Source organism: Molothrus ater, chromosome 13 (assembly GCF_012460135.2).
Source record: "Molothrus ater isolate BHLD 08-10-18 breed brown headed cowbird chromosome 13, BPBGC_Mater_1.1, whole genome shotgun sequence".
NCBI classification, from domain to species: domain Eukaryota; kingdom Metazoa; phylum Chordata; class Aves; order Passeriformes; family Icteridae; genus Molothrus; species Molothrus ater.
In genome coordinates this window covers 4,380,387-4,403,845 of record NC_050490.2, presented here as the reverse complement: position 1 = coordinate 4,403,845, position 23,459 = coordinate 4,380,387, and the positions used below count along the sequence as shown (strand labels likewise).

General features: G+C 41.8%; 1 protein-coding gene across 2 annotated transcripts in view; it reads right to left on the bottom strand.

The window, feature by feature from the left end:
• Positions 1–23,459, bottom strand: part of SCAPER (S-phase cyclin A associated protein in the ER) — a 140,858-nt gene that overhangs the window by 53,555 nt on the left and 63,844 nt on the right. For both annotated transcript variants that reach the window (XM_036389682.2, XM_036389684.2), the window contains exon 23: positions 15,983–16,109. In XM_036389682.2, the coding sequence (XP_036245575.1) occupies positions 15,983–16,109 (127 nt within the window). The remainder of the gene's footprint in view (positions 1–15,982; positions 16,110–23,459) is intronic.

The window sequence follows — 23,459 nt, the reverse complement described above, 5'->3', positions numbered from 1 at the left end:
TAAAACTTCTAGCAGTTAATTTTAGCCCAGTGAGCCCAATAAGTGTGCCTTAACTGCAGAGTTATTTTTGAGTTTCACTCATATATTCTTCCTCTGTTTCCTCTTCCTCCCATCTAAAAAAATCCCAAGCCCCTGCCTCCTCCTTAAGCTCCCTTGGCTCCCAATAACACTTTCCACCAACTCCTGGTAGAGCCATAAAGAAAAGACCCAAACAGCAAAGGAACAGTCCTGCCATAAATCATCCTTATTGACTTCATGTGAGCACCTTGGCTCACAGCCACAGCTCCCAGGCCTCCTCCTGCCCTGCTCCCCCAGGGCTGCACAGCCCAGACAGGGCCCAGGGCCTTTCTAACCCTTCCCTCTCCCTTCAGCTGACACCCCCAGGAATCAGAGATGCTGCTGTTCGCAGAGTGCCTTTCCCTGGGACGGGCAGAGCCTGGCAGGGCAGAGAGGAGCACACAGGGAGCTCCGAGGGGGCTGTGCAGCACAGCAGCAAGGGCTCTGACACTGCTCATTTATCTGTCACTGCTCCTCCAGCTCCAAATGTGCCCAGCACTTGCCACTGCTCACTTTCCCTATTTCTCATGGGATATTATGCCACAACCTATTAGCTCTTGAGGCAAGAAGTCTTTCCTGTCATTCAGACCAAGTATGCCCTTTCTCTATTTCATCCCATTACTCTGAGTTATATCCAATTTATTGCATTCATTTTGTTTGTCCCCTCAGCAACTGCTCCATTCTTGAGCTCGTACACTGCTTCCTTTTCCTACTTGGCTTGTTTCTCAACTCCATGTTCTCTTTAATGCTAAACCCCACCTTTTCTATTTTTTCATGTGAACTTTTCTTACCTGTGATTTTTTTTTTTTCCCAGAACTCCTCTTTTTTCCAAAAGTACCCAGTAATGAAGTGTCCAGAAAGGAACGTCCCCCTATCCCAGATCAGTCACTAGAGCCACTCTGAAAGAAGCAACAACATCTCCCTATTCTGAGGGGAGGTCTTCACATCTCTATTCTAAAAATATATAAATCTTTTGAAGCTGTTTCATTTCCTATGTGTTCTCCTTCCATTTCAATCTGGAGCATCACTTGCTTTATAGACAGAGTGCATAGTTCACTTTTGTTTAATACTTTACTAAAATACAAGTCTACTTGTCAAAATACAAATTTGCCTTTTAAAACCTTCTGTTACTACTACAGTTTTCTACCAAGCAGAAGGGAGTCTGTAATTTCTTCTGATTTTATATGATTTAGCTACGTGTCCTATCCCTCCTCTTTCTAGATTACTCATAAAAATTCATTAGCATTTTGATACTTAGGAATGAAAATAAATTCCTAATGATGTGCATGGAAGAGAGGGAGAAGTTTCAATAAAAGGAAGATACAACCAGCAGCAAAGCTGGGTTAGAGCCATGAGCGCTGTATTTGTTACCTGTGCTCACAGAGGTCTGGAAAACTGCCACATAGGGATGCATGGCTTTTAGCACATTTAATACATTTCTCTCCAGAGATTCTTATAAGATGAGAACTTCCAGGGCTCCTTCCCCATGTCCTGGGAGGCAATGCTGATGCTGAAGTCGCTGCTGGTATCTGGCAGTGTGAACCACCTCGGTCCCCACGCGAGTGCCCAGCTCTCAGGAACGCCAGCATCAGGCACAGCTCCTGGAGCTTGGCCATGGGAGCTGAAAGCAAAATGTGCCCTGCCCACAAAGGAGCACAAGAGTCACTTCAATACTGCACTGCTGGCGTTTGCAGGGTGAACACCTGGGACTGGGGAAACCCTGGAAGAAGAAATTGTCCCTGAGCCACCCGTGCCAAGGCTCACTGAGAGCTGTTATAAAGGGATCTCCCCAGGGCTGAAACATGTTGTCATTCCATCTCTGAAGCAGCCAAATCACACCAAATTCTTTTAAAATATGTCTGAATTAATTCCTACTTAAGGCATTTTTCAAATTTTAAGTATTTTTATACTCATCTAAAGAAATCTTTCTTGGATCATAGAAATACGTGAGCAAGACATTTTATCCAATTGTCTTTCTCTGAAAAATGAACTAATATCCTTAAAAGATGATGTCCTGAAGTGCTAAGCTTTGCATTAGCTGATACATATTGCAACAGGGATTCAAAAGAAGTGGACTGAGGCATCTCAGTTACTCAGAGCCCTTGCTCACATACTTTTCTTATTCAAATTGTTCCCTGCCTGAACCTGTATCAGAATGAAAGACCCTTTAAGGTAACTACAACTTTATTCTGGTGGCACCCAAAGCTCTGAGCAGATTAGGCATCATGTGAGTATGAAAACTGATAGATCCTACGGGAAATAAATTTTAAATCCCTATTTGAAAAGAGCATAAACCGACATTGCATGGTTTTGCTGCTTGAAAGGAGCCTCCAAACTTCTAACTTGGTCTACCAAATGATTTAGCTCTCCTGTTTATGAAACCTCTTTCTTAATTTCACTGTTCTTTGAGTAGCTGCACATTTAGATTGGGAGGGTTATTCTGCAACTGATACCATGTGATTCGTGTTCCTTGAACAACAGTAAATATATAAACATGTTTTTATACATTGTTTTTAAAGTGTGTAAAAATTTGATTTGCTACATGTATTTTTCAAAATTCACAACTATTCAAATAACATTTATAAACAATTTGATTTTTAAACACAATAGGATTTCTGTGCTCTGAAGTTACCTGGTGACACAGGAGAGCAGAGACAAATGAACAAGTAGGCAAAAATTATTACTGTCATCTCTGCACTTTTTAATAGAGATGATGAGGCACAAAAACCTTGGGGAGGCTACCTAGATGTGTCATAAACATTAGGAAAACAAAAACAGAGATGCAGCTCCTGAGAGCAGCAGACACAGCACTCAAACCCAAGCCATGAAAAGAGCCTGTTTTCCCTATCCCTCCCAAGTCCATCGTTGGGAACTGCAGTGGTCATGTTTGCACAGGAGGAAAGCCAACCCAGCTGATGTGACAGGAAGCATGTATTTAATCTCTGGATCATTATAAACTTGTCATTTGAAGCCCACAGCCACTAATTTAGGCAGAACACTGCATGAATCAAGTAACTCAGTGGGAAGTGTGTGTACACTAATGCATGTGGCACAGTAAACAGAAACCGTGATAAATTAGACAAACCATGTAACCATTTTGTGGATTAATTATGAATTAAACATACTTAAAAATGTAAACTTAATCCTTATAAAAGGACAAAGAATCAAGACAGCTCCCTGCACAGTGGGCAAGCATGGCTGACTTATTTACCTACCTGTTACAACACCTTAATGGATCTGAATTTGCCTTCTCTCCTATGGCTTGAGTGACAACTGACTAATAGGATTACAGGCTCTGTTCCAATAATACAGCTCAGCTACATGCCAGCAAAAAATGACAGCCTAAACCTGAATTACATGGCCTGGGAATCCATCCAATTATTAACTAAAGTAACTGTTATTACCTAACCTAATCAAAGGAGAAGCAGCTGTTAATCTTTGGTGGCCTGCAGTGTAGTAGCGGTCAGACTGGATGGACTGTCTTTGTACTTGACTCCTCTACAGACAATAATTATGTCCTTTGTGATCAAGAAGGAAGGGCTTCCTAACCTTTCAGACAGAGGCAGCAGATGGGGAACAACTGTTTGTGTGTTCATTAACAAGATAGGGTAGATTTTATCAGGGTTTGGCATCTGTGGCACCCTCAGAAGCACCACTTACCCGAGGACACAAGTATGTTTGGCAAATTCGAAAATGAGCAGACTAAATAGAAAGTTCAATATAAAGTTTTCATCTCATTATCTGACATTTGGTACAGAAAATACACACAGCTCAAAAAGAGTGATTTACACATATGCCACATCCTATCCAACGTGGCCAACAAAGAAACACATGAAAAGGCCAACTGGCCTGTGCTGGTACTTGGCTGGCTTTTGTTGCACTCATTAAAGCAGTCACACCATGTGAACTGTGTGCTTCAGAAATGAAACCAAACTGGGGGAAAATGCTGCTGAATTTATACAAGGCAGTGGGTAACACTAAGTAACAGAGAGGAAAATAAAGGCAGCACTGCTTTGCAACAGCTTTGGGTTGTGTGTTCAATATTCCAGGAGAGAAGGGAGAGCAAAGCCTGTCCTGCACTGCTGGCACTGGCAAACACAGCACTTGCAGAGCAGCACAGGTCAGGAAATCTGTCTCACCAGAAGCACAACAGAAGTGCAACTTAGTTTATGCTGGGGAAAGTAAAAAAATGCTGAGATAACATTGTGGAAGGACCTGAATGGGAAGATGTCTGATAAAACACAGGAACAACCAATATTTGGAAGCTGAAACTGAATGAATTCGGGTGAGAATAAAATGGGGGTTTTTAATGCCAGGAGTAATTAATGATGAGCATAATATACTTAGCATATATAGTCGACTCTCAATAATTTAAAGTTTTTAAATCAAACCTGAATACCTTCTAGAAAAATATTATCCCAGTTAAATCATAATTTATTAATTTGGTGCAAGAGTTATTGGGTGAAATCCAATACTGGACCAAAGTACTCCCTTCCATACATTTCTCCTGTTAAAGTATTATTATTAGTTAATAAGTAGAGCAGAATCAGAAATAATGCTGAGCTTCAACAGCTGAAATGATTTAATGCCAGCATTGCTATCTCTGCTCTATGTGACTTTAGCCCATTTTGACTATTTGAAATATTTTGAACTAACTGAAATACTCTGGTGCAGACCCTCCCTCAAAGGCAAACCTCCAAAATAAATATTTTCATGAAGACTAAAAAAGGAAATTTAGAAAAATTACTTTTCCTTCATTAACCCAAAGAAGGTTTTCTGCTGGTCCTGCAGAATGTCCAAATCAGAAGCTGATCTGGAGAGCCCGTTTGAACAGACTTCAGGAAATGAAGTATTTCAGGAGAAATTATTTCTGAATGGAACCAAATACTTTGAAACATGCTGACTTCTATTTCTGAAAGAACACACTTGTGCAACTCTATTTTAAACTGTTCATTCATGGAAGAAATAATAACTAATTAGTAAAATATAGTAAAATCCATCTTAAGATTTTTTTTCTTTCCTTTTATCTACTGTTTGAAGATTCTATCTAAAATGCCAGGGGCTAAGAAATGCAGTTCAAAGCTTGCTTAGAAAAACAAACCAGACAACTGAATATTGTGCTGGCTTCTCCTTTTTTCCCCACCTTTCCTCTCCCTTTAAACAAATTCACAAGTATGTCTACATGCACATACACACCAATGGACACATTTCTGACTGTAGAAAACCTACACTCTTTGAGTAGGTCTCCAGACTTTATACAGTGAAAATCCCTGGAGAGTACACCAAAGGAGTATTTTCTATTAAAATAAGCAATTTTCCTGCCTACAACCCTTCTCTGTAGTGAAATTAGTGTTAAAATAATCCCCCACTCCAGGTGTAAACCTCAAACGGGTTTTCAAACATAATTGAATTCACCCACAATAAAATTTCAACCACTGATTATCAATGAACAACTAGTTTAGGAGTAAAACACGAGCCAGAACTGGCTAAGTGTTGTTTGAATTGGAGGGAGGCATTACTCACATCAAGAAGTATCTCTTGTATTTGTATCCATTCCTTCCTCCTGCACTGCTTGCGTGTTAAAGCCCGAGCAGGGAGGCCTTGACAAACACCCCCTCCCACCTTGTCCTGCTCAGCAAGGGGCACATTCTGAGCCTGAAAGGGGATTCTGGGGCCTTGGGGAAAGGCAGCTGCTGTGTCTGTGCGTCCTCAGGCAGGAGCAGAGGATCCCTGGCACCTGGGGAAGGTGTTCCACTCCCTGCTCCAGCTCAGCCTTGCAGAGGTGCCTCTGGCTCCTGAGCCATCTGGGTGACACTGGCCTGTCACCTCCACAGCTCAGCTGTGCCAGCTGCAACTTCACAGCCTGCATTTAGCACACAGCAAGACAAATACCTAAGAACCAAAAGGGTGAAAAAGCAAGCACTTGATACAGCATTCAAATGCCATATAAAAAATGAGGCTCACCTTACTTTTTAACTGTATCAAAAATAAAAGAAGAAGAGGCATTTTGGACTATCCTCTCTGAAAGTCTACCATTGACAAGCAACCCAAAATTTGTTCAGGCCTAGGGACAATACCAATACTAAAAAATTGATTCTTAAGCCTGTCCTGAAAACACTAAGCATCCTGTGCACATAAACCTAATTTCTGTCTATGCCATCATATACTTAACTCATTTTTCTGCTTGCTAACATCTGCCCACATTGTCAGGTCAAACCAAATTCAATAGGACTCCTTACTGACTCACTGAATGATCTAATTGAACAGGATGAGCCTTATTTACACAATCTCCTTCCAAGTTCTGCAGTGGCTTTTCAGTTTGCCAGTGAAGTCCCAGAGAAGCACCCTGTTGTACTTCTGTTGATGAGGACAGGACCCTCACAATCCTAATTGTGAAAGCCATAAAGGAAAGACAGGTAAAGGTAAACCAGGGAATTCCATGCTCTCTTTTCATCTGCTTTCAGCCATGCCAAGCAGCATTACAAGAAACACACAACATTGCTTGGGAAAGTAAGAATTACCCTCATGGATACCCTGAGAGACAGCACTGAGCACTGCAGCACTTGTGCTTATTAAAAATAAATGTCTGGTCTATTTATAAATAACAGGGCCTCTAGTAAGTGCATCAATTAGAGGAGGAAAGCAACAACAGAGCTTTAATAAGAGGAACAATAAGAGAGCTCCTGGATCTCCACAGATGGTTCCATTAGCTGAGGCTAATTTGACTTTTTCTGATTAATCACAAAAATAAAAGTTCCCAAACAGGTAAATAGAAAGCAAAATTACATAATCCTATCCTGTCCTCTCTCAACATTTATTGGACAATGAATTGCCCAGTGAGCAGGCAAGTCAGGTCTCTCTGAACACTGAATCTGACAGGTGACTGCTGAGAGCTGGCAGCCACTAGAAAGCAGTTTATTTCTGCTGAACCCAGACTGTGCAAGCCAGTGCAAGCCAGCCAAAGAGAAGATACTAAAATTATGTGGGAGAGGACATATGGAGAGGGAGCTGTGGCTGTTTAAAGACCTGTCATGAAGTCAAGAGCACTTAAACCCTGAACAGAGCTTTTCCCCTGATTGCCTTGGGTCCTCTCTTGTGACCAACCTCTCAGACCATGAGCCCACCTCCAGGACAGCCATAAAGGACTGTGGGGCACAGGAACAGGGTGGGTTTGTGAGGTGCTGCAACATCAGAACAGACCTCTGGGTGATGTGTTCTCAGGTCAGAAGTGATGGTCTCAAATCACTGTTGAACCTAAAAATACTTAAAAGAAAATATATGTATATATATACCATCAGACTAAATGAAACAAAAAACTTTTCTTTAGAAACCATACTAATCATTACTTTATTATGATTTCTAAACTGGCCTCTGCTATTGGCAGAAATATGCCTGGGCAGGCAGTTCTCCTCACTGAGAAAGCAGTGCCTGGGCTTTAACAACACTAAAACATAGCTCTTGTCTTGTAGTGGAGGAACTTTGCATACCCTGCAATGTATAAATATCCATTATATCCATTCTGCTATGATGTATTAGCTCTAAACTGATGTAGAAGCCTGATCTGACAGCAAAAAGCCACAATTAGTACAACACTGGAAGCTGACAGCAGTTCTCAACTACACCCACTGGGCACAGAAATTAACCTCCCAATAATCTTGGAATAAGAACACTGCAGAGCTTATCTGTGAACTCAACTTGCCTTATAAATACCATTTCCAGCAAACAAGTTAAAAAATATTCTGTGACTGACCCCTAGTTACAAGTTCCTATTTATATGTTCTTCTTGGGTAAAAGGTTAATCCACAGATTACAGAAACTCTGGGCAAAGGAATTATTGATGAGATAAAGCTGCCTTGCCCAACCTGCGGCACATGACACACACCTGACCTGTTGACTTTTTCCAGGCAGTGACAGGAAAAGGCTCTTGGGGTGGGAAATGCTGTCCACAGAGCTCCTGCTGTGCTTGCCCACTGCCTCTGTGCTGGCACTATCAGATCTGCTGCTGCAGCTGATACAGAAGAGGATTTTTCTACTCCAACAGCAGCTTGGACCATCTGCAGATAAACTGGTGCTGGCAGGACAATGCTGATAGTCCAGGCTTTGAACACTGCTGAACCTTCTTCAAGCTGTGTTTGAGTGGCTCTGTGCATCACTGGCACTCAGTGATGATCACCTAGACATTAAAATTCTCTAATTCTCACTGTTACAGTCTTTAAAGAAGCAAATTAATTTTCAGGAGGGTTACTTGCACCTCATCTTTTCCAACAATTCTATCTGCTTTATCCTTTGTGGAGTTCATGCTCTGTACTTAACACTTGCACCAAAAAAAAGCATAAATACAGAATTCCCTATGTTACTTTCTGTATTTGCAAAATTTTTAGATTTTCAGTGGCAATATACAAAGTTCCAAGGGTCCAAATTCTAGTTTTAGCTGGCAAAACTTTTGAGTTTAAACTTGTTTTTTACTTCAAGAAAAAAAAAAGTTTTAAAACTTATTTTTATGTTTTGTAATTCAATACCCTTCCTAATGTTTGGATTTTGAACTTTAAATTGCTTTTAAACAGTTATAATTCAACTTTACATTTGATTAAATACTTCCCTTCATGTGACATCACTGTAGCTCTGGAACTGGCTACTGCAGGAGTATCCTGAGTTGAAAAATTAATGGATGGATTAAAATATGAATCCACTATTTGCATAGAAATACATCATATGTTCAGCTAAAATGAACCTTAAAGTTTTAACTGTTCATTGTAACAAATAAGAGTATCAATTACTTTCCCAGAGAACAAAACCTGTAAGGATGAAAGCACAGTTAAGGTGGCATGTGGGTGTTTGGTTTGTTTTTTAAAACTTTGGCTAGGAAATGCCCCCTGTCTGATAGAAAAGAAGGCTTTTTGGTGTGAACCAGTGCACTGTGCAAGAAAATCTGCACGTGGCAAAAAGCCACGGGAGTGAAAGGCAGAGGCTGCCCTGAGAGCAGCAGGGCTGCCAGGGGATGGGGAGAGGAGCAGCCTCGGGACTCTGCAGCTGATCCCAGCCCAGCTCTGGGCGTGCCCCCAGCTGCGGCACAGCTCAGCCCTTGCTCTGGCAGCGCTGCAGCCCAGCTGCAGGGGCTGCTGCAGCCAGACAGACGGACAGACAGACAGCCCGACGTGCTCACCCACCCTGCCACGCCAGGGCAGCACCGACAGCCCTGCCACCCCAGAGTGCCCTTGGACTGTGGGCACACAACTGCTTCCTTTTGAAATGAGAGCTGTGCATAGCTGTGCTTCCCCTTTTGCTGCAGAATGAACTCGGTGTGAGTGCAGGTTTAGGTTTTGTCAGGATATGCAGTGATTATCCAGGTAATTCCCCTGGGCACCCACCCCAGGAGACAGCTGCTGTAAGCAGCTTAGCAGGAGAAAGAGCTGTGTGATTTCCAAGCACTATGGTGTCTGAACCTGGCATCAGAGAGAAGTTCTACTTCTAAATAGATTTATGACTTGTAAGGATTCAAAGGCTTCTGCCGGTGGTGTCCCCTAGTGGAGAGCGGCAGATGCCGAGGACACGGGGACAGGAATGGGCTGGCCCAGAGCCACCCTGCCAGGAGCAGCCCTGCTCACAAACCTGCCAGGAGCAGCCCTGCTCACAAACCTGCCAGTACAGCCCTGCTCACAAACCTGCCAGGAGCAGCCCTGCTCACAAACCTGCCAGTACAGCCCTGCTCACAAACCTGCCAGGAGCAGCCCTGCTCACAAACCTGCTGGGTACAGCCCTGCTCACAAACCTGCCAGGAGCAGCCCTGATCACAAACCTGCTGGGCACAGCCCTGCTCACAAACCTGCCAGGTACAGCCCTGCTCACAAACCTGCCAGAACAGCCCTGCTCACAAACCTGCCAGAACAGCCCTGCTCACAAACCTGCCAGTACAGCCCTGCTCACAAACCTGCCAGGAACAGCCCTGCTCACAAACCTGCCAGGCACAGCCCTGCTCACAAACCTGCTGGGCACAGCCCTGCTCACAAACCTGCTGGGCACAGCCCTGCTCACAAACCTGCCCAGGGACAGCCCTGCTCACAAACCTGCCAGGAACAGCCCTGCTCACAAACCTGCCAGGAGCAGCCCTGCTCACAAACCTGCCCAGGTACAGCCCTGCTTACAAACCTGCTGGCACACTGCTCATGGCTACAATAATGCCCACAGCTCAAGTTCTGAAATCCTCAGCCAGCTAAGTAATGAATTCACTGTGAGGCTCTAGAGAATAATGTCAGTTAAATTACATACAGGAACTGTGCCTCTGTGCACGTGCATGGAGATAGGCAAGATCCCAAAATACACTGTGGGTCAAGCCACTGCTTCATGATTAAGGTAAATTCACTGTGACTGCAATTTTCACTCTTTTTCATACATAATGCTTTTTTTTTGACTTATGTAAGATGGTGAGAGTTAGGATGGCAATTCTCTCTTTGAAGGCCATAGCTCTCTGCTACACTAGGAACACACAGTTCCTTGGGTGCAAATATCTGCAGCACCAAAATTCAATGTGCAAGAGCTTGGGATCACAATTCTCACTGTATTCTTCAATATACTTTAAGCAACAATACTGAGTCTTTATAACAGAGTATTTGCTTCTCAAATCTATTTTGTCTGTATATATATGTCATATATCTGTTTATATACACATACTCACACATATACACACACAGGGCAATTTTAAATCTCTGTAGAGATATTTGAAGAACCTTATCCCATGTTCCATTTAACACCGCTTTGGTTCCATACATTAGTTCTTCAACAGTTTTTAATTTTATTGTTTCTGTTTCTGATGATGAAGAGTTTGTATTATTGGGGGGATTGTCCCTCTTCACCCTGGCTATGGTCACCATCCCCAAGGGGCCCAAGAGTTTAGAGAATAAAACATAAATACAGGGCCTGAGTGTGTTGTTAGAGCCAGCCATTTCTGACAGTCTTTACAATGGGATAAACACTGTCTGTCTACAGCCCCCATGTATTTGAAAGCTACGACAAACATTTTACTGAAATGTAAATAACTGACATCACCACTGCTCAAACAGGAGGCTGAAAAATCTCTCTAAAAATCCCAAACCCAAAAGCATTGCCTGACACAAAACAAACCATTAATGGTCACTGAGAGAGCATGTCTTAGAGATCATGAGCATTGAGACCATTTTTTTAGAAAATGGATTAAACCACTGCAGTCAATTACTAGCTCATATTCACACATTTTTCAGTTACAAAATGATACCCTTCTCTAAGGAAGTATATTTTCCCCCTGGAATCTGTTTCCAGTAAGAATATTATTCTGAATTACTAATGGAAATAATCATACTTAAACTTAGCCTATTCAGAGGCAGCTGCTTCTAGATTTGCATGAAGAGAGCTGGTAAGTAACTATAAGCACTGTGGCCCAATTTATTAAAAGCCTCCTGTTTTATTTTGTGGTTCCATGTTAATTCCACACTTTAACAATTTATTTTGCACTCACTATTATTTGCTGAGATTTTTATATCACATAGAGAGCCTGAAGGAGATCAGGGACACAGCTATCCTCAAACCCATCCAAAATCACAGTAAGTTTTATGAGCAGAAGCAGTGAAATCTTCTTTGTAGGACTTTGTGCCTTGTGAGTATATGGGAGAGCCTCAGCTGTCCTGTTTGTGCTGGGCCATGGATTAAACCTGCACCCTGCTCTGCAGCCCTCTCCCAAAGCAGAGTCAGGAGAGCTGCAGACAAACCACTCACTTAAAGGAACCTTATCACTCCTCTTGTGGTGGAGATCTTTTTCAAACCAGTAATCAGCTATAAGCATCATATAAAAAGCAATTCTAGTTAAGCAGATTAACTGTAGCCCTTGAATTCCAAAAATCATGAGGTTCCTTCAGAATCCCGCTGAATCTGTGTGCCGTATTCCCAGTCAGATGGAGAACAGACACATCAAGGGCTTGTCTAAATGTCACATGTAAGTGTTGTACAAATTTAGCTGGAGTGATTTAACTGCAGTGTTTTAGCTGCAGCTGAGCCAGGTGAAAAGGCCACTGCCCACAGCTGCTGTCACCATCCCTTCAATGGCAACAGAACAAGTGTCTGCCAACCCTGCCCAGCACAGACCTATCCAAAACCACACAGGACACTTCTAACATTTAAAAGCAGGACTTTTAAAACCTGAAGACACACCCAACCCTCTATGAACAAATATTAGGAAGAACTTTAGGGAAGGGATGTTCTGTTGGCAAGTGTAAGGATGACCATCTGAGAGGCAGCAACCTCTGACCCAGGCCAGGGTCACAACCTTTAGAAATGTATGTACTTCAGTCAGGTCAGGGCCTCATGTGTATGCAGCAGACATTTTTTAATCAGTTGATCTTTTCAATCAGGGAAGTTTTAAATCAGGGAATATCACCTCTTTACATAATAGGGAAATACATGCTATAAGCATAAGCAAGTTAAAAGTGTAGCTGCAGTCCCACTAACAGGTTACACTGCTCTCAGTACCCTGTTCGTAAGAGTTCCCATCACAGGACATTTCTGTGGGACTGCTGAAGGCACTCACTGTGGGAAACTGTGCATCTGAAACACACAGCTACCCTCAGTGATGGATGGGGAAAATTAGTCCTTCAAGGAATGAACATGCATAAAATCAAAAGAATCATGGCAGGACAAGTGCTCTAGCCCTGCCACTTCAAACATCAGCTCCGCCTTCTGGAAGAGTTTTTCTTTTAGCATCAAAGGCCCATTCATAGGAGATCTTAAACTGAGGGTTATCAGATCTTACTAAGAGCTTGAAGAGTCCCATATGACATCTGCCAACCTCAGGCCAGGGCTTTCTGGAAATATTTGCATGCATTCTGCTGTTGTGGCTCTGTGTGTGTTTGTTTTCCTAATGTCCTTTTAAACAAAGTAGAGGTGAAAGTGAATACAGCTTCCTTCCAGGATTTCTGCCAGAAAGGGTGAGATACACAAACCCAAGGACTGCCTTCCAATAATCCAGAGCACACCCAAAGCAGCACCCCTGGTTGGACACACCTGGGGAACAGCACTCCAGGCATACACAACATCAGGAGTTGTGCTCCTTGCTCCTACCAACACGTGCTGGAGGGGCACAAACTATTGAAAACTGGAAGCATATGGTGGTTTATGACTTTAGAGTACCTCTTATGCATATTTAATTTAAAGGCACGTGAGCCACATGTTTCATGAAGCTTAATGGCCACACTCCAAGTCAGATCCTCAAAACCTGCACTTCAATTTGCTTATTCTTCACAAATCCTTTTCCAGCATTGGACACAAAGCTCCTGCTTTTTGTAGAGCTTCATCCAACTAAGCCAATGTGGGCACATCAGGAAGTGTTTGGAGATCTAACAACCACTTGAAGCAAAGCAAAGCACATCTCTTTCATCTGTTAGCACTCAAATATGCTGTGCTGCACAGGGATCCAGCAGCAGTGAATGAGGAGCAGGTAAAGTGCTGCAATAAACAGCCAGGACTCCAAAATACACAGTGGCTAAGATGCATCTTTGCCTGAGAGAGATTCTCAAATCTGAGTACCTAGAGGATATATAAACCTTTCAAATTGCATTAAACAAGCACTTCTTGCTGTACTAGTGGGATCACTTGGCCCCAGGTGCAGAATGTGCTGTGTCCAGCAGAGCAGGAAGGCAGAAACAAGAGCAAGTGTGACCACAATAAGCATGCAGGCATGCAGCAGCCTAGAATGTTCTCACACCATGGAAGAGGTTCAGAAGTGAGAGAAAGCCTTATTCAGTACAGTGGAGCACATCAGATGAAGGCTAAGTCCAAACAGAAATTGTTAGTGTGATCTGATTGTACCTGGAGGCAAATCCCATTGAGACACGGCTGCAAATCTTTTGTGTGTGGCTTTTTCTGTGATTCAAGTTTGCATAAATATGACACCCCACCCTTTCAGGCTGTTTTAGCACAGTCATGGAATTTCTAATGAGCTGAATAGCCCTTCCTTCTGTTGAGAAATTTAATGGTATATATTTCTCTTATTTACTGTTACAAACACCAGCTCAGCAATTCATTTCATAATCTGTAAAACCAATCCTTTTTTTCCTGGTGAGCCTGAATACATAAATTTTTCTGGCAGTGCAAACTATTAACAAAAGAAAAATCCAATGTTTCACAGCATGAATGAAAAGAGGGGTTTTGGATCAATTATATCTTGTAATACTTTTGCAGGACTTCTTGTGAGTAAGAAGAATTTCTAGTAAGTGGCAAGGATCTATTGTAGTGAACCCTGTCCTCCCTCAGGGCAATTCTTTATTCAAGCCAGGCCATTAGCAAGGGTAAATCAATGTTATCAGCTCACACACACTGACAGCTTGTGTGGTTCCCACTCCCCCTTCCTCCCCCCACATTAGGTTATATTTTTATGCTCTCCAGGGAAATTCAATTAACAGTGTCAGTCTCCTCCTCTCAGTCCACCACTGACACCATCAGGGCTCTTTCAGTGCCCACTCACATGTAAGATGTGGCTGTGGATTTCTGACTCCCAGCTTAACAAGAGAATTCCCATCCCTTCCTGTAAATGGCCATGTAAGATCTGTGCTGTGAACACTGCAACAGTTACTGAAATCAATCCCTCCTGACCTTATTGATCAGGACACTCAGATAGAAAATACTTCTCCAGAGGGAGGTAAATGTTTTGGGGGAAAAACCCCAAATCAACAACAAAATAACCCACATCTATTAATACTATCAAATTTAGTTTTTAATTCCCCACTGCAGACTCAACAACTAGCAAAACCATGTAAACAATTAATGAGTAAACTTAGCTGCAATTCACATGGCATTTTAAAAAAATCTCAGCAGATGACTACTAGTAAAAAGGCTGGATACAACTCCACATTCCAAAGAACTTCCAAGGATTATTTAGATAACTTTCACACAGATTCATCTTTTCATCACAGTCATGCAACAACATGATTTCTGTATTTTGAAATCAATAAAAAATGAGTTTTTCAATAATTAATGGAAGCCCTGTGAAATGTGAAAATGGCACAAGTCTTTCAAACACACTCTTAAGCTTGATGAGCAGCTCCAAGGCTGCTGAGGAGCCCGTGCATCCCAGGCAGCCTCCAGCATTTAAAAGCATGTGCCATTAACAATTGTCTTCTCCACACTGACCAAGCTGTGAAAAGCATCAAGCAGAGCTCTCATTTTCACAAACATCAAGTCTGAACCACAATGATGCAATCTCCTCCTCAGATTTCATTAATTTGGTTTCTTCCAGAACTAATTTTCATTATGTCTTGATTACAGATAAGAAAGAGAAGTATTTTCTAGTGGTTGCAGAGAGAACAGAACATAATGTCCCGGCTGAAAACCCAAATACTGTGGTCCTAATGGAGCAAAAAAACCACATTACAAGTCAGAAAGCACTGTGGCAGCAGACTGACAATGATGAAATGGGAAAAAAGATGCAAATGCAGTGCTATAAATTAAAAAAAAAAATCCAACATTTACCATAAAGCAAAACATGCTCTGCAATCATGTCACTTTAAAAAAGTCAAAAATGTAGGAATATCCCACATACATGCACATCATACCTTCCTCCTCCAGTGAAGACCCACTGACTTTGTTGAACTCTGGCAAAACTCAACAGATTGGTGTTCCAGCAAACCTGGATCCAATTCTTTCCTCTGTTTTCTGCTAATTGGTTTGGCCCCTTATTGTAAAAGCTGTTTGTGGGTAAGCACTACAAGCTAGATGACTGAAATGACCCAGGTTAAAAACAATCCTCACGAAAATACAGGGGAAAAAAGTGAAAAGTGTTATAGCAGACACTGCTTGTTACATAGAGGTCATTTATTCTTCAACATCTCACATTAAACATTCCCAAATCCACCCTGATGAGACTTGAGGGCAGAACAATTTCTAGGTCAGTCAAAAGTCACAATACCTCTTTCTCCAGAATCCGAGAGATCTCTCCTAAAGTCCTGTCCAGACCAGGAACTTTGTGGTTCCCCAAGGAACAGCCATCCTGCATTTGGAGGTGCCTCAGAAGGTCTTTTGCTAATCTCTGTAACCTTCAACAGAAAACAAAGAGCAGTTAAAGCAAAAACTGCCTTATTAACCTACATCTTTGTAATGAACCTCAGGTACCAATGAAGGAATCATGAAAATCTATGTTAAATATTGTTATCATCCATTCTGAACAGGATGCCAAGGAGATACTGTCAGCTTGGAGTGACATTTCATTATCTACTTTTTCAAGGAAACAGCACAGCTATAGAGTGAACAGTACAGCCATAAAGGTGCTTTATGAGCTACATTTGTTTCTGCTGTTTCCCTATTCCCCTTCCACAGCTTATCATGGTAGTTTTTGCCATCCTCATTTTCAAATGGTTTCACCCTATTTAAGATGAGTAAGGGAAATGGAACAGCAGGACCACTTGGCTGATTTCTTATAGGCATCATAAAAGAAATGGCTCTTCAGGGTTATTTGAATAAGAGAAAAGCAATGGCTTTGCAGCTTACCTCAGAAAGGGCATTTTATTAACAAGGGTCAGTAATGAAGCCAAAATGCAGAGGTGGGAATGATGTAGACATACATGAGTTGGGTTTCATTTCAGTTTTACACATCTGCACCTGGGCTATTCACCTGTACTCTGCTGCTCAGCACTGAGGGGAAACACCCAGTGCCAGGGCACAAAATACAAAATACAGCAGTGAAAAGAGCCAGAGTTTTTATCCTTCTGTGCCCAGAGTGTGAGGGTGCAGTGGGAGCAGCAAGGCAGAGGAGACAAGGCTGCTCGAGTCCCCTAGCTGCAGACTGAGAGCAGTCAGGAGGAGGTGTCACTCTGTCCCTGCCATGGCTTTGGTGCCACTGCCTCAGTGTCCCCTCCTGCTGCCCTCAGTGACAAGGCTCAGGGCTTGCTGGACCTCTGCTTTCATCTACTGGGCACCTGCAGTGAGTGGGACAGAGCTGGTAACTGAGCAGGAGGAGTGGCAGACACTGCTGGGACTGCAAGCCTACACACAGAAGTCTAAAGGAAGGAAAAAGAGGGGAAGGGTAAGAGTGCTCATCATAAAATGGAGATGTCAGGGTTAAAGGGCCAGAAGGCATTCACAAAGTGACCACAGAGTATTGGAAAAGAAAAAGATTACATTAACCAGTCTCCCAGAAGTGAGGCAGGAGATGGAATAGCTGGAGAATGTACCACAATAGTCACACTATATTAAAAAAAATCCCCAAAATCAGAGTATTAATTTATAGAAGAATAGGAAGTTTCCACTTAATCAAGAGACAACAGGTACTCTGTGTCTTCTCTTTGAAAAAATTAGGAGCTTCATTAATAGCTTTCAAGACATGCTGAAGATACATATATGTTCTTGAAGTACAAATAAAAATGATTTGTAGAATTTTGAGTCTTGGACTCTTATCATCTGGTCAGCTGAGCCCACTAATATACAACCAGGATTTTTGTATGACAAGAAAAATAAAAGGAGATTACATCCTGATGAGATTTTTTTTCACTGCTATTTCCTCTGTGGAAAATGAGGTTGGAGGAAACCTCTGTCTATCTTCATAAGCCACAAGCTAAAATGGGAAACAAAACTAAAAGCCAAAGCCCAAATAACTGCAGGACTTGGACAGTAAATCAAAAGACCACAGCACCAATGAGAAGTGGAACTGCTGCAGTCCACAAGCAGAGTATTTTCATAGTGGGATTTAGAATGGCTATTGCCTTGGCAATATCCTAGCACATTAAGCAAAAAAAATACTTTATTTCTTTGGTATATCTACCCAAATTCCACTATTAAAGCCTATATAAAGCCCACCACCCTATATTGTAACTTCATCTGACAAAAGACAGCAAGACAGGTTTCCATTTGCTTCATTTAACATCACAGGAATGGAATTCCACCAGGATTAACCACAGAGGCTGAAGAAAGGCACTTCTCTAATCTCCATCAGGCATCAGCATACAAAATGTGTAAGGTTTATCAAAACACTGCTCACAGGGACTCCAAGAGAACATCATCATTTTACACAGCCTTCAGCTGGCACAGCTAACACAGGAGTCTTTCTCTTCAGTCTGTTAAGATGCTCCATAGGTTCAGTTTCTGTCCTCACTTTAAAAACAACCTGTACAGTACTAACGCCCCAGGGAAAGCTTCCAGCTTTCCATTTCTTCTGAAAGTCTTTCTGGATACTTTTAGCAAAATTCAAACTTTCTAAGCATGTGTTCAGCATCACAGAGTAAGAAACTGGAAGAATGAATTTCCAATTCTGCCACATTAAAGAATTACCTCTTACATCCTCATATTCTACTGCAGAGGGAGTTTTCTACCAAAACCAGTCAAAGGTGCTGTGTGATCACATGGGGAGGAGAGGGGAAATAAAACCTTCCTCCTCCCACCAGTGAGCCTTGGAGTAATTACTTAAATATCCTTCATACTGACTTCTTGGCCATGTCAGGGAAATAAGAATAATTTTTGGACTGCTTCAAAGGACTAGAAATCTATGCTAGAGGACTTGTGCTTGGATACAGAATTTGCCATTGCTACGAATGGATTTGGAAAGAGAGGGCTCTTTGTACACACTGGACTCCTGGCACACTCTTGGTATGCACCAGGGATTACTGGGACATGGCATCCACACCTGATCCAGTGATTCTGGAAAAATACCATTGAATCCAAATCCAAGCATCTCAAGACAATTAATTAGCCTTCTTTCTGTCCCCCAATTTTTACTCCTCCAATGCTTACTAAGCCATACATAGAATGATAAATAATTGAAACTTTGCTGTGCAGGATAATAGAGAAAGTTAATGTTTTTTCCCATTAAATTATTTACATCTCACTTATTAAGGTTTTAGTACTCCTCACAAATGGATAATTCAGAATGCAGAAGAAGTATCAGAAGGATGTAAGGCCCTGATTTATCTTGGAACACCACCATAATGTAAACTAATAAATTGTATGTTCAGCAAATACAAATACAGTATCTGAACTTTTTCCACTGCAAATGGCAAAACAAGGGCTATTCATATCAAAGGTTTCTAACATGGGCTAAATACTTTAAGCAGGTTTAATATATTTTATAGGCCAAAGGAAAAAGATCTGTCAGTATTTCTAGGCCACATTTCATCTCCAGAAAAATGCCAAAAAGCCTTGAAATAGCAGCATCAATGTACCCAGCACGTGGGGGTTTAACCTGATGTCTGGGCTGGGCACTGATGCCCAGGGAAGGATGGGTGTGTTTCTGAATACATTTATTAGCATTCCCATGTTAATATTTTAGCTATTTTCTGAAGAGGAAATCCACTGCCTGCCCAATCATACCCGTTACTTATCTTGTTTTTAAGTTTACCTGAATTTTATTTTATTTACACTCTAGCTCTTCTACAGTTTCCACAACATTTTGGAAATTAGATTTTGTACAAGTACTTCCAGTTTCAGAGATTGTCTGTTTTTTTTTCCTCAGTAATCAGTATTTTGGTATAATATCTTATAACTGGCCTAACTGGCCTCTAAGCCTTCTATACCAGGAAAACCTACAAGGTAAGTTTATCCTGTGACTACACTGATATATTCTAATGAAGGAAAGAAAGTATTTTATCATCTAAAGGCATTTATTTTTGGGCTTCTGAAAGAACAAACTTCACACTACATTCCCATCTCGTCTGCAGCAGACTGTCACAGGAAATAATATTTCTTTTTCTACCTCTTCTTTTTGTGCTGCAGTCTGTTTCCAGGATAACAGTGGTTCCAATATCCATACTATCTGAAGTATCCCTTTACAATTAAAAACAAAAGGTAAATAAAAAGAATACATTAAAACAATTCCTTGTTATGTGAGGAGAGACTAGTTCAAATATTAGAACAAAACTTCTCCCCCTGAAACCTGCTAATTCCCTTCAGGCACAAGGCAATCTTTCATTACTTTAGTTTCCCTGTTGTATTGAAAGATGACAATTATTCTTTGCTACTTGGATATTTAACACTGAAATACATGGTCCTGCCTCTGCATTAGAAAATATTAAACAGATGCAAATAACCCTCTAACTTGTGAAAATGTTTTCCTTCCCTTTTCAAAATGTGCTCTGATGGACACCTGAGAATGCTCCAATGGACACCTGACACACCTTTTGCCACGTTATCCCAGTACACTGGACACTAAATAATTGCTCAGATCAGTTCCCAGAGAATATGAATTAATACTACAAACCCACCAAGAGTTCACCAGACCAGCACCTACAAAATTACCTAAGTGCCAGCAGGGACCAACCAGCAAAGACACATGAGAAAGGCAGGGAGCAACACCTGGCTTCTCCAGGTGACAATGCCCACAGTCCTTCCCTTGAATGTCCCTCTTGGCAGGTGGAACAGTTCAGACACCAAAATACTGACCCAACAAGGCAATATTTGGAATTATCCCACCCCTCTCCCTAATGCACACCATTTTTTAACAGATACTAAAAACCCAACTGTCCCAGCCATCTTTTAGAAGTCATTTCTGTGGAAGAACTCCTTAGAGTCACTGACAATCCCAGCCATGAATCAGTGCTGTACCACTGAGCAAGGGACACCCAGTGTCTATCACAGCAGGACAAAGGCTGCCAGCTTATTGCTGTTAGTGTAGTACCAGAGTGGAGCTTAGAAAGGACTTGGATCAGTGCTTCCTTAGTGCACAAGTTTTTATAAATCTGCAAACCTTCAACTAATAAGAACCACTGAAACAGTCTATCAGTTGCATCAGCAAATCAGTGGTCTCATACTATTAAAGTGGCCTAATCTTAAAGGTGATCTAAAAAGGCTTTTTACCTGCCAAAGACTAACTCTGGTTTCTGTCTTTCTTCTGTAACAACTGACAACATGACTAAGAACTAAAATCAGATAAGAACTTGCATTCCATAAGTGGTTCTGGTTGTGAAGACACTCTCAGTTTGGGGCTAGAGAGAGGAGTAGATAAAGAAATGTGGCATAAGAAAGGAAGCATAAAAGAATTTAATTCTAAAACACATTGCTTCTGTTAAGCAAATAAATAAACCTACCAATTGTGTCCCATTTTAAATAGATTTTAAAAAGGAGCTTCTCCATTTTTAAGCTCCACAGCCCACTAAGTCAAAAGATATTTTCTGTTCATTGGTACACTTCACTCCAATCTGAGTACCTCAAACCTTCCCTTGGGAAAGACAAAAACTCTTCCCATTTGTTTTGACCCAAAGATTGCATTTAGCATTCAAAGGTGTGATTTTTACCCCCTTTGTTCTGTGGTGGGACTTTACTCAGAAGCTGTGCAGATCTCCTGAGAGCTGGGCAGACTCCCAGCTGGCAGCAGCTTGCACCCAGCCAGGTCAGGCACAGCATCCCTGGCACACGGTGTCCTCTGACTGCCCACACAGCTTCTCAAGGTAACAATGCTTCCTTCAGACCTACTGCTCTTTGTTTCTTTGTGCTGACTGCTCTTCCTGCTGGCCTGGCTGAAGTAGGATCCCCTACTTAGTTCTGTGTTTTCCTATTATTTTTCTCTATATTAAGACTAGGTTGTCCCATGTTAATAGATACAGTCTAAGCTAAAACTCTTGCCTCATAAAATTTCTTGCCCTCTCATCCTTTCTCTTACAGAAAGAGATAATACTTCCCTATTCTTCTTCCATTTTCTAATATGTGATGTGCAAAGTAAACACATTTTAACAGAAATAAATGGGCTTCTGGCTGACTCACAGACATTCCTCTACCTTAAAAGCCAGTTCAGACTTGAGGTCCCATTTTTAACCTGCTTGATTTCAAAGAAGCTCAAAAACATTTAAGCCCTCATAGCAGGTAAAAAGTTGTGTAATTTTGGAAATAACAATAACTATGGTTCCTGAAACAATATTTTAAATAATTTAGATGAAGGCAGCTGATAGAGCTCTAGGTTTTTACATGAAGGCTGCAAAGAGACCCCCCAGACTGTGATGGAAGTGAGCTACACAGTGGCCATCACCAGCTCACACCTGAAGGGCATGGCCCTACCAGAGGCAATAAAGGAAGAAACTAAAAAAGCAGATGGAACAGAAGATTCTGCCTGAAAGCAAATAAGCAATTAATTACATAAAGAGAAATGAAAACTGTAAATTCAGGATCAGCCAAAAGATTTGAAAACATTTAAAAAAATTTAAAATCTGAGTTTCTCTAGCGCTACAATTGAGACAGATCTGACCAAGTTACATCACTGATAATGTCAGAATTTAACACAGAGACACAAGAGCTTATTAATATCTTCAGAGTCCAATGCAGACATTTCTATTTTCTGATGACTAGAACTTAATTTTTTATTTTCTAGCAGCAAAGAAAAGCAAAACACAAAAGCTACAAATCTGGAAGTCTCAATATACCATGAAATTCATCTTGCAAACTGAAGCGCTGATGGCCAAGAAACAAAGCCAACTCTTTCCCATGTGTTTATGCAGGTGTGCCATCTGCTGGAGATGGGTCATTTTCTTGTGTCTAACCTCAGTGATGGATTTTTATTATTTCAAAATACATCGAAGATTCAGCAGCAGTTTTCAAGCTTTTGAAAAGCCTATGTAAAATATCCTTGCATACAGGCTAGTTGCATGTACATTAAGGAGGTCTAACTGCAAGAATCTGAACTGCTTAACCACCAGCAGCTTGTACAAAATGCCACCTTCCTCAGCAGTTTAGGAGTGATGGAAACAACCACAAACCAGACAGGATCTGGTACAGGTTATTACCTCAGTCTGAAGAGGTAATATCCCCAATCTGAAAGTTGTTGCAACTCCAGGATGAGGGTTTTTGACTCCAGCTCTGGAGACCCCGCAGCCCCTTGACTGATGCCACAGACTCCCTAAGCCCAGCTCCCAGCAAGGCACACACCCCCTCTGCCCACTGGGAGTGGATGTCTCAGGGACACTAAGAACAGCCCAGGCTGCATAATCCTCTTTCCTAATCTGTTTGTTTCCCCACTTCTGGCTTAGGAGTCTGTGAGGCTGGCTGTGCTTTCCTAGAGCTGCAGGGACGCAGGGAAGCTGGCAGTGAGCACCCATGGGAGCTGCCCACATCTCCCTCATGCTGCACTGACAACACTGGGTCTGCTTTCTCTAGAACCTGGCTCCAGCTGTGCCCTGTGCTCCCTCATCCTGGTACCAAGGAGACAGCAAGCAATCACCATCCATCTTTGCCATGCCATTTGTGACACTGCAGATCTCTAGAACATAACCCCAGAAGAACTTCTCCCTATTACCATATTTTCCTCCAGCAGTAGTACTAGTTTACTTATTTCCTGATACATAAGACATACCTGAAATCATTACATATTTCCCTTTCTGCTATCTCTCAACTTTTAGCAATTGTAGCTTATCTGTTCAAAGAACTTCACATCCTATTCAAAAGATGCAGATGACCCAGGTATTTGTACCTGATGA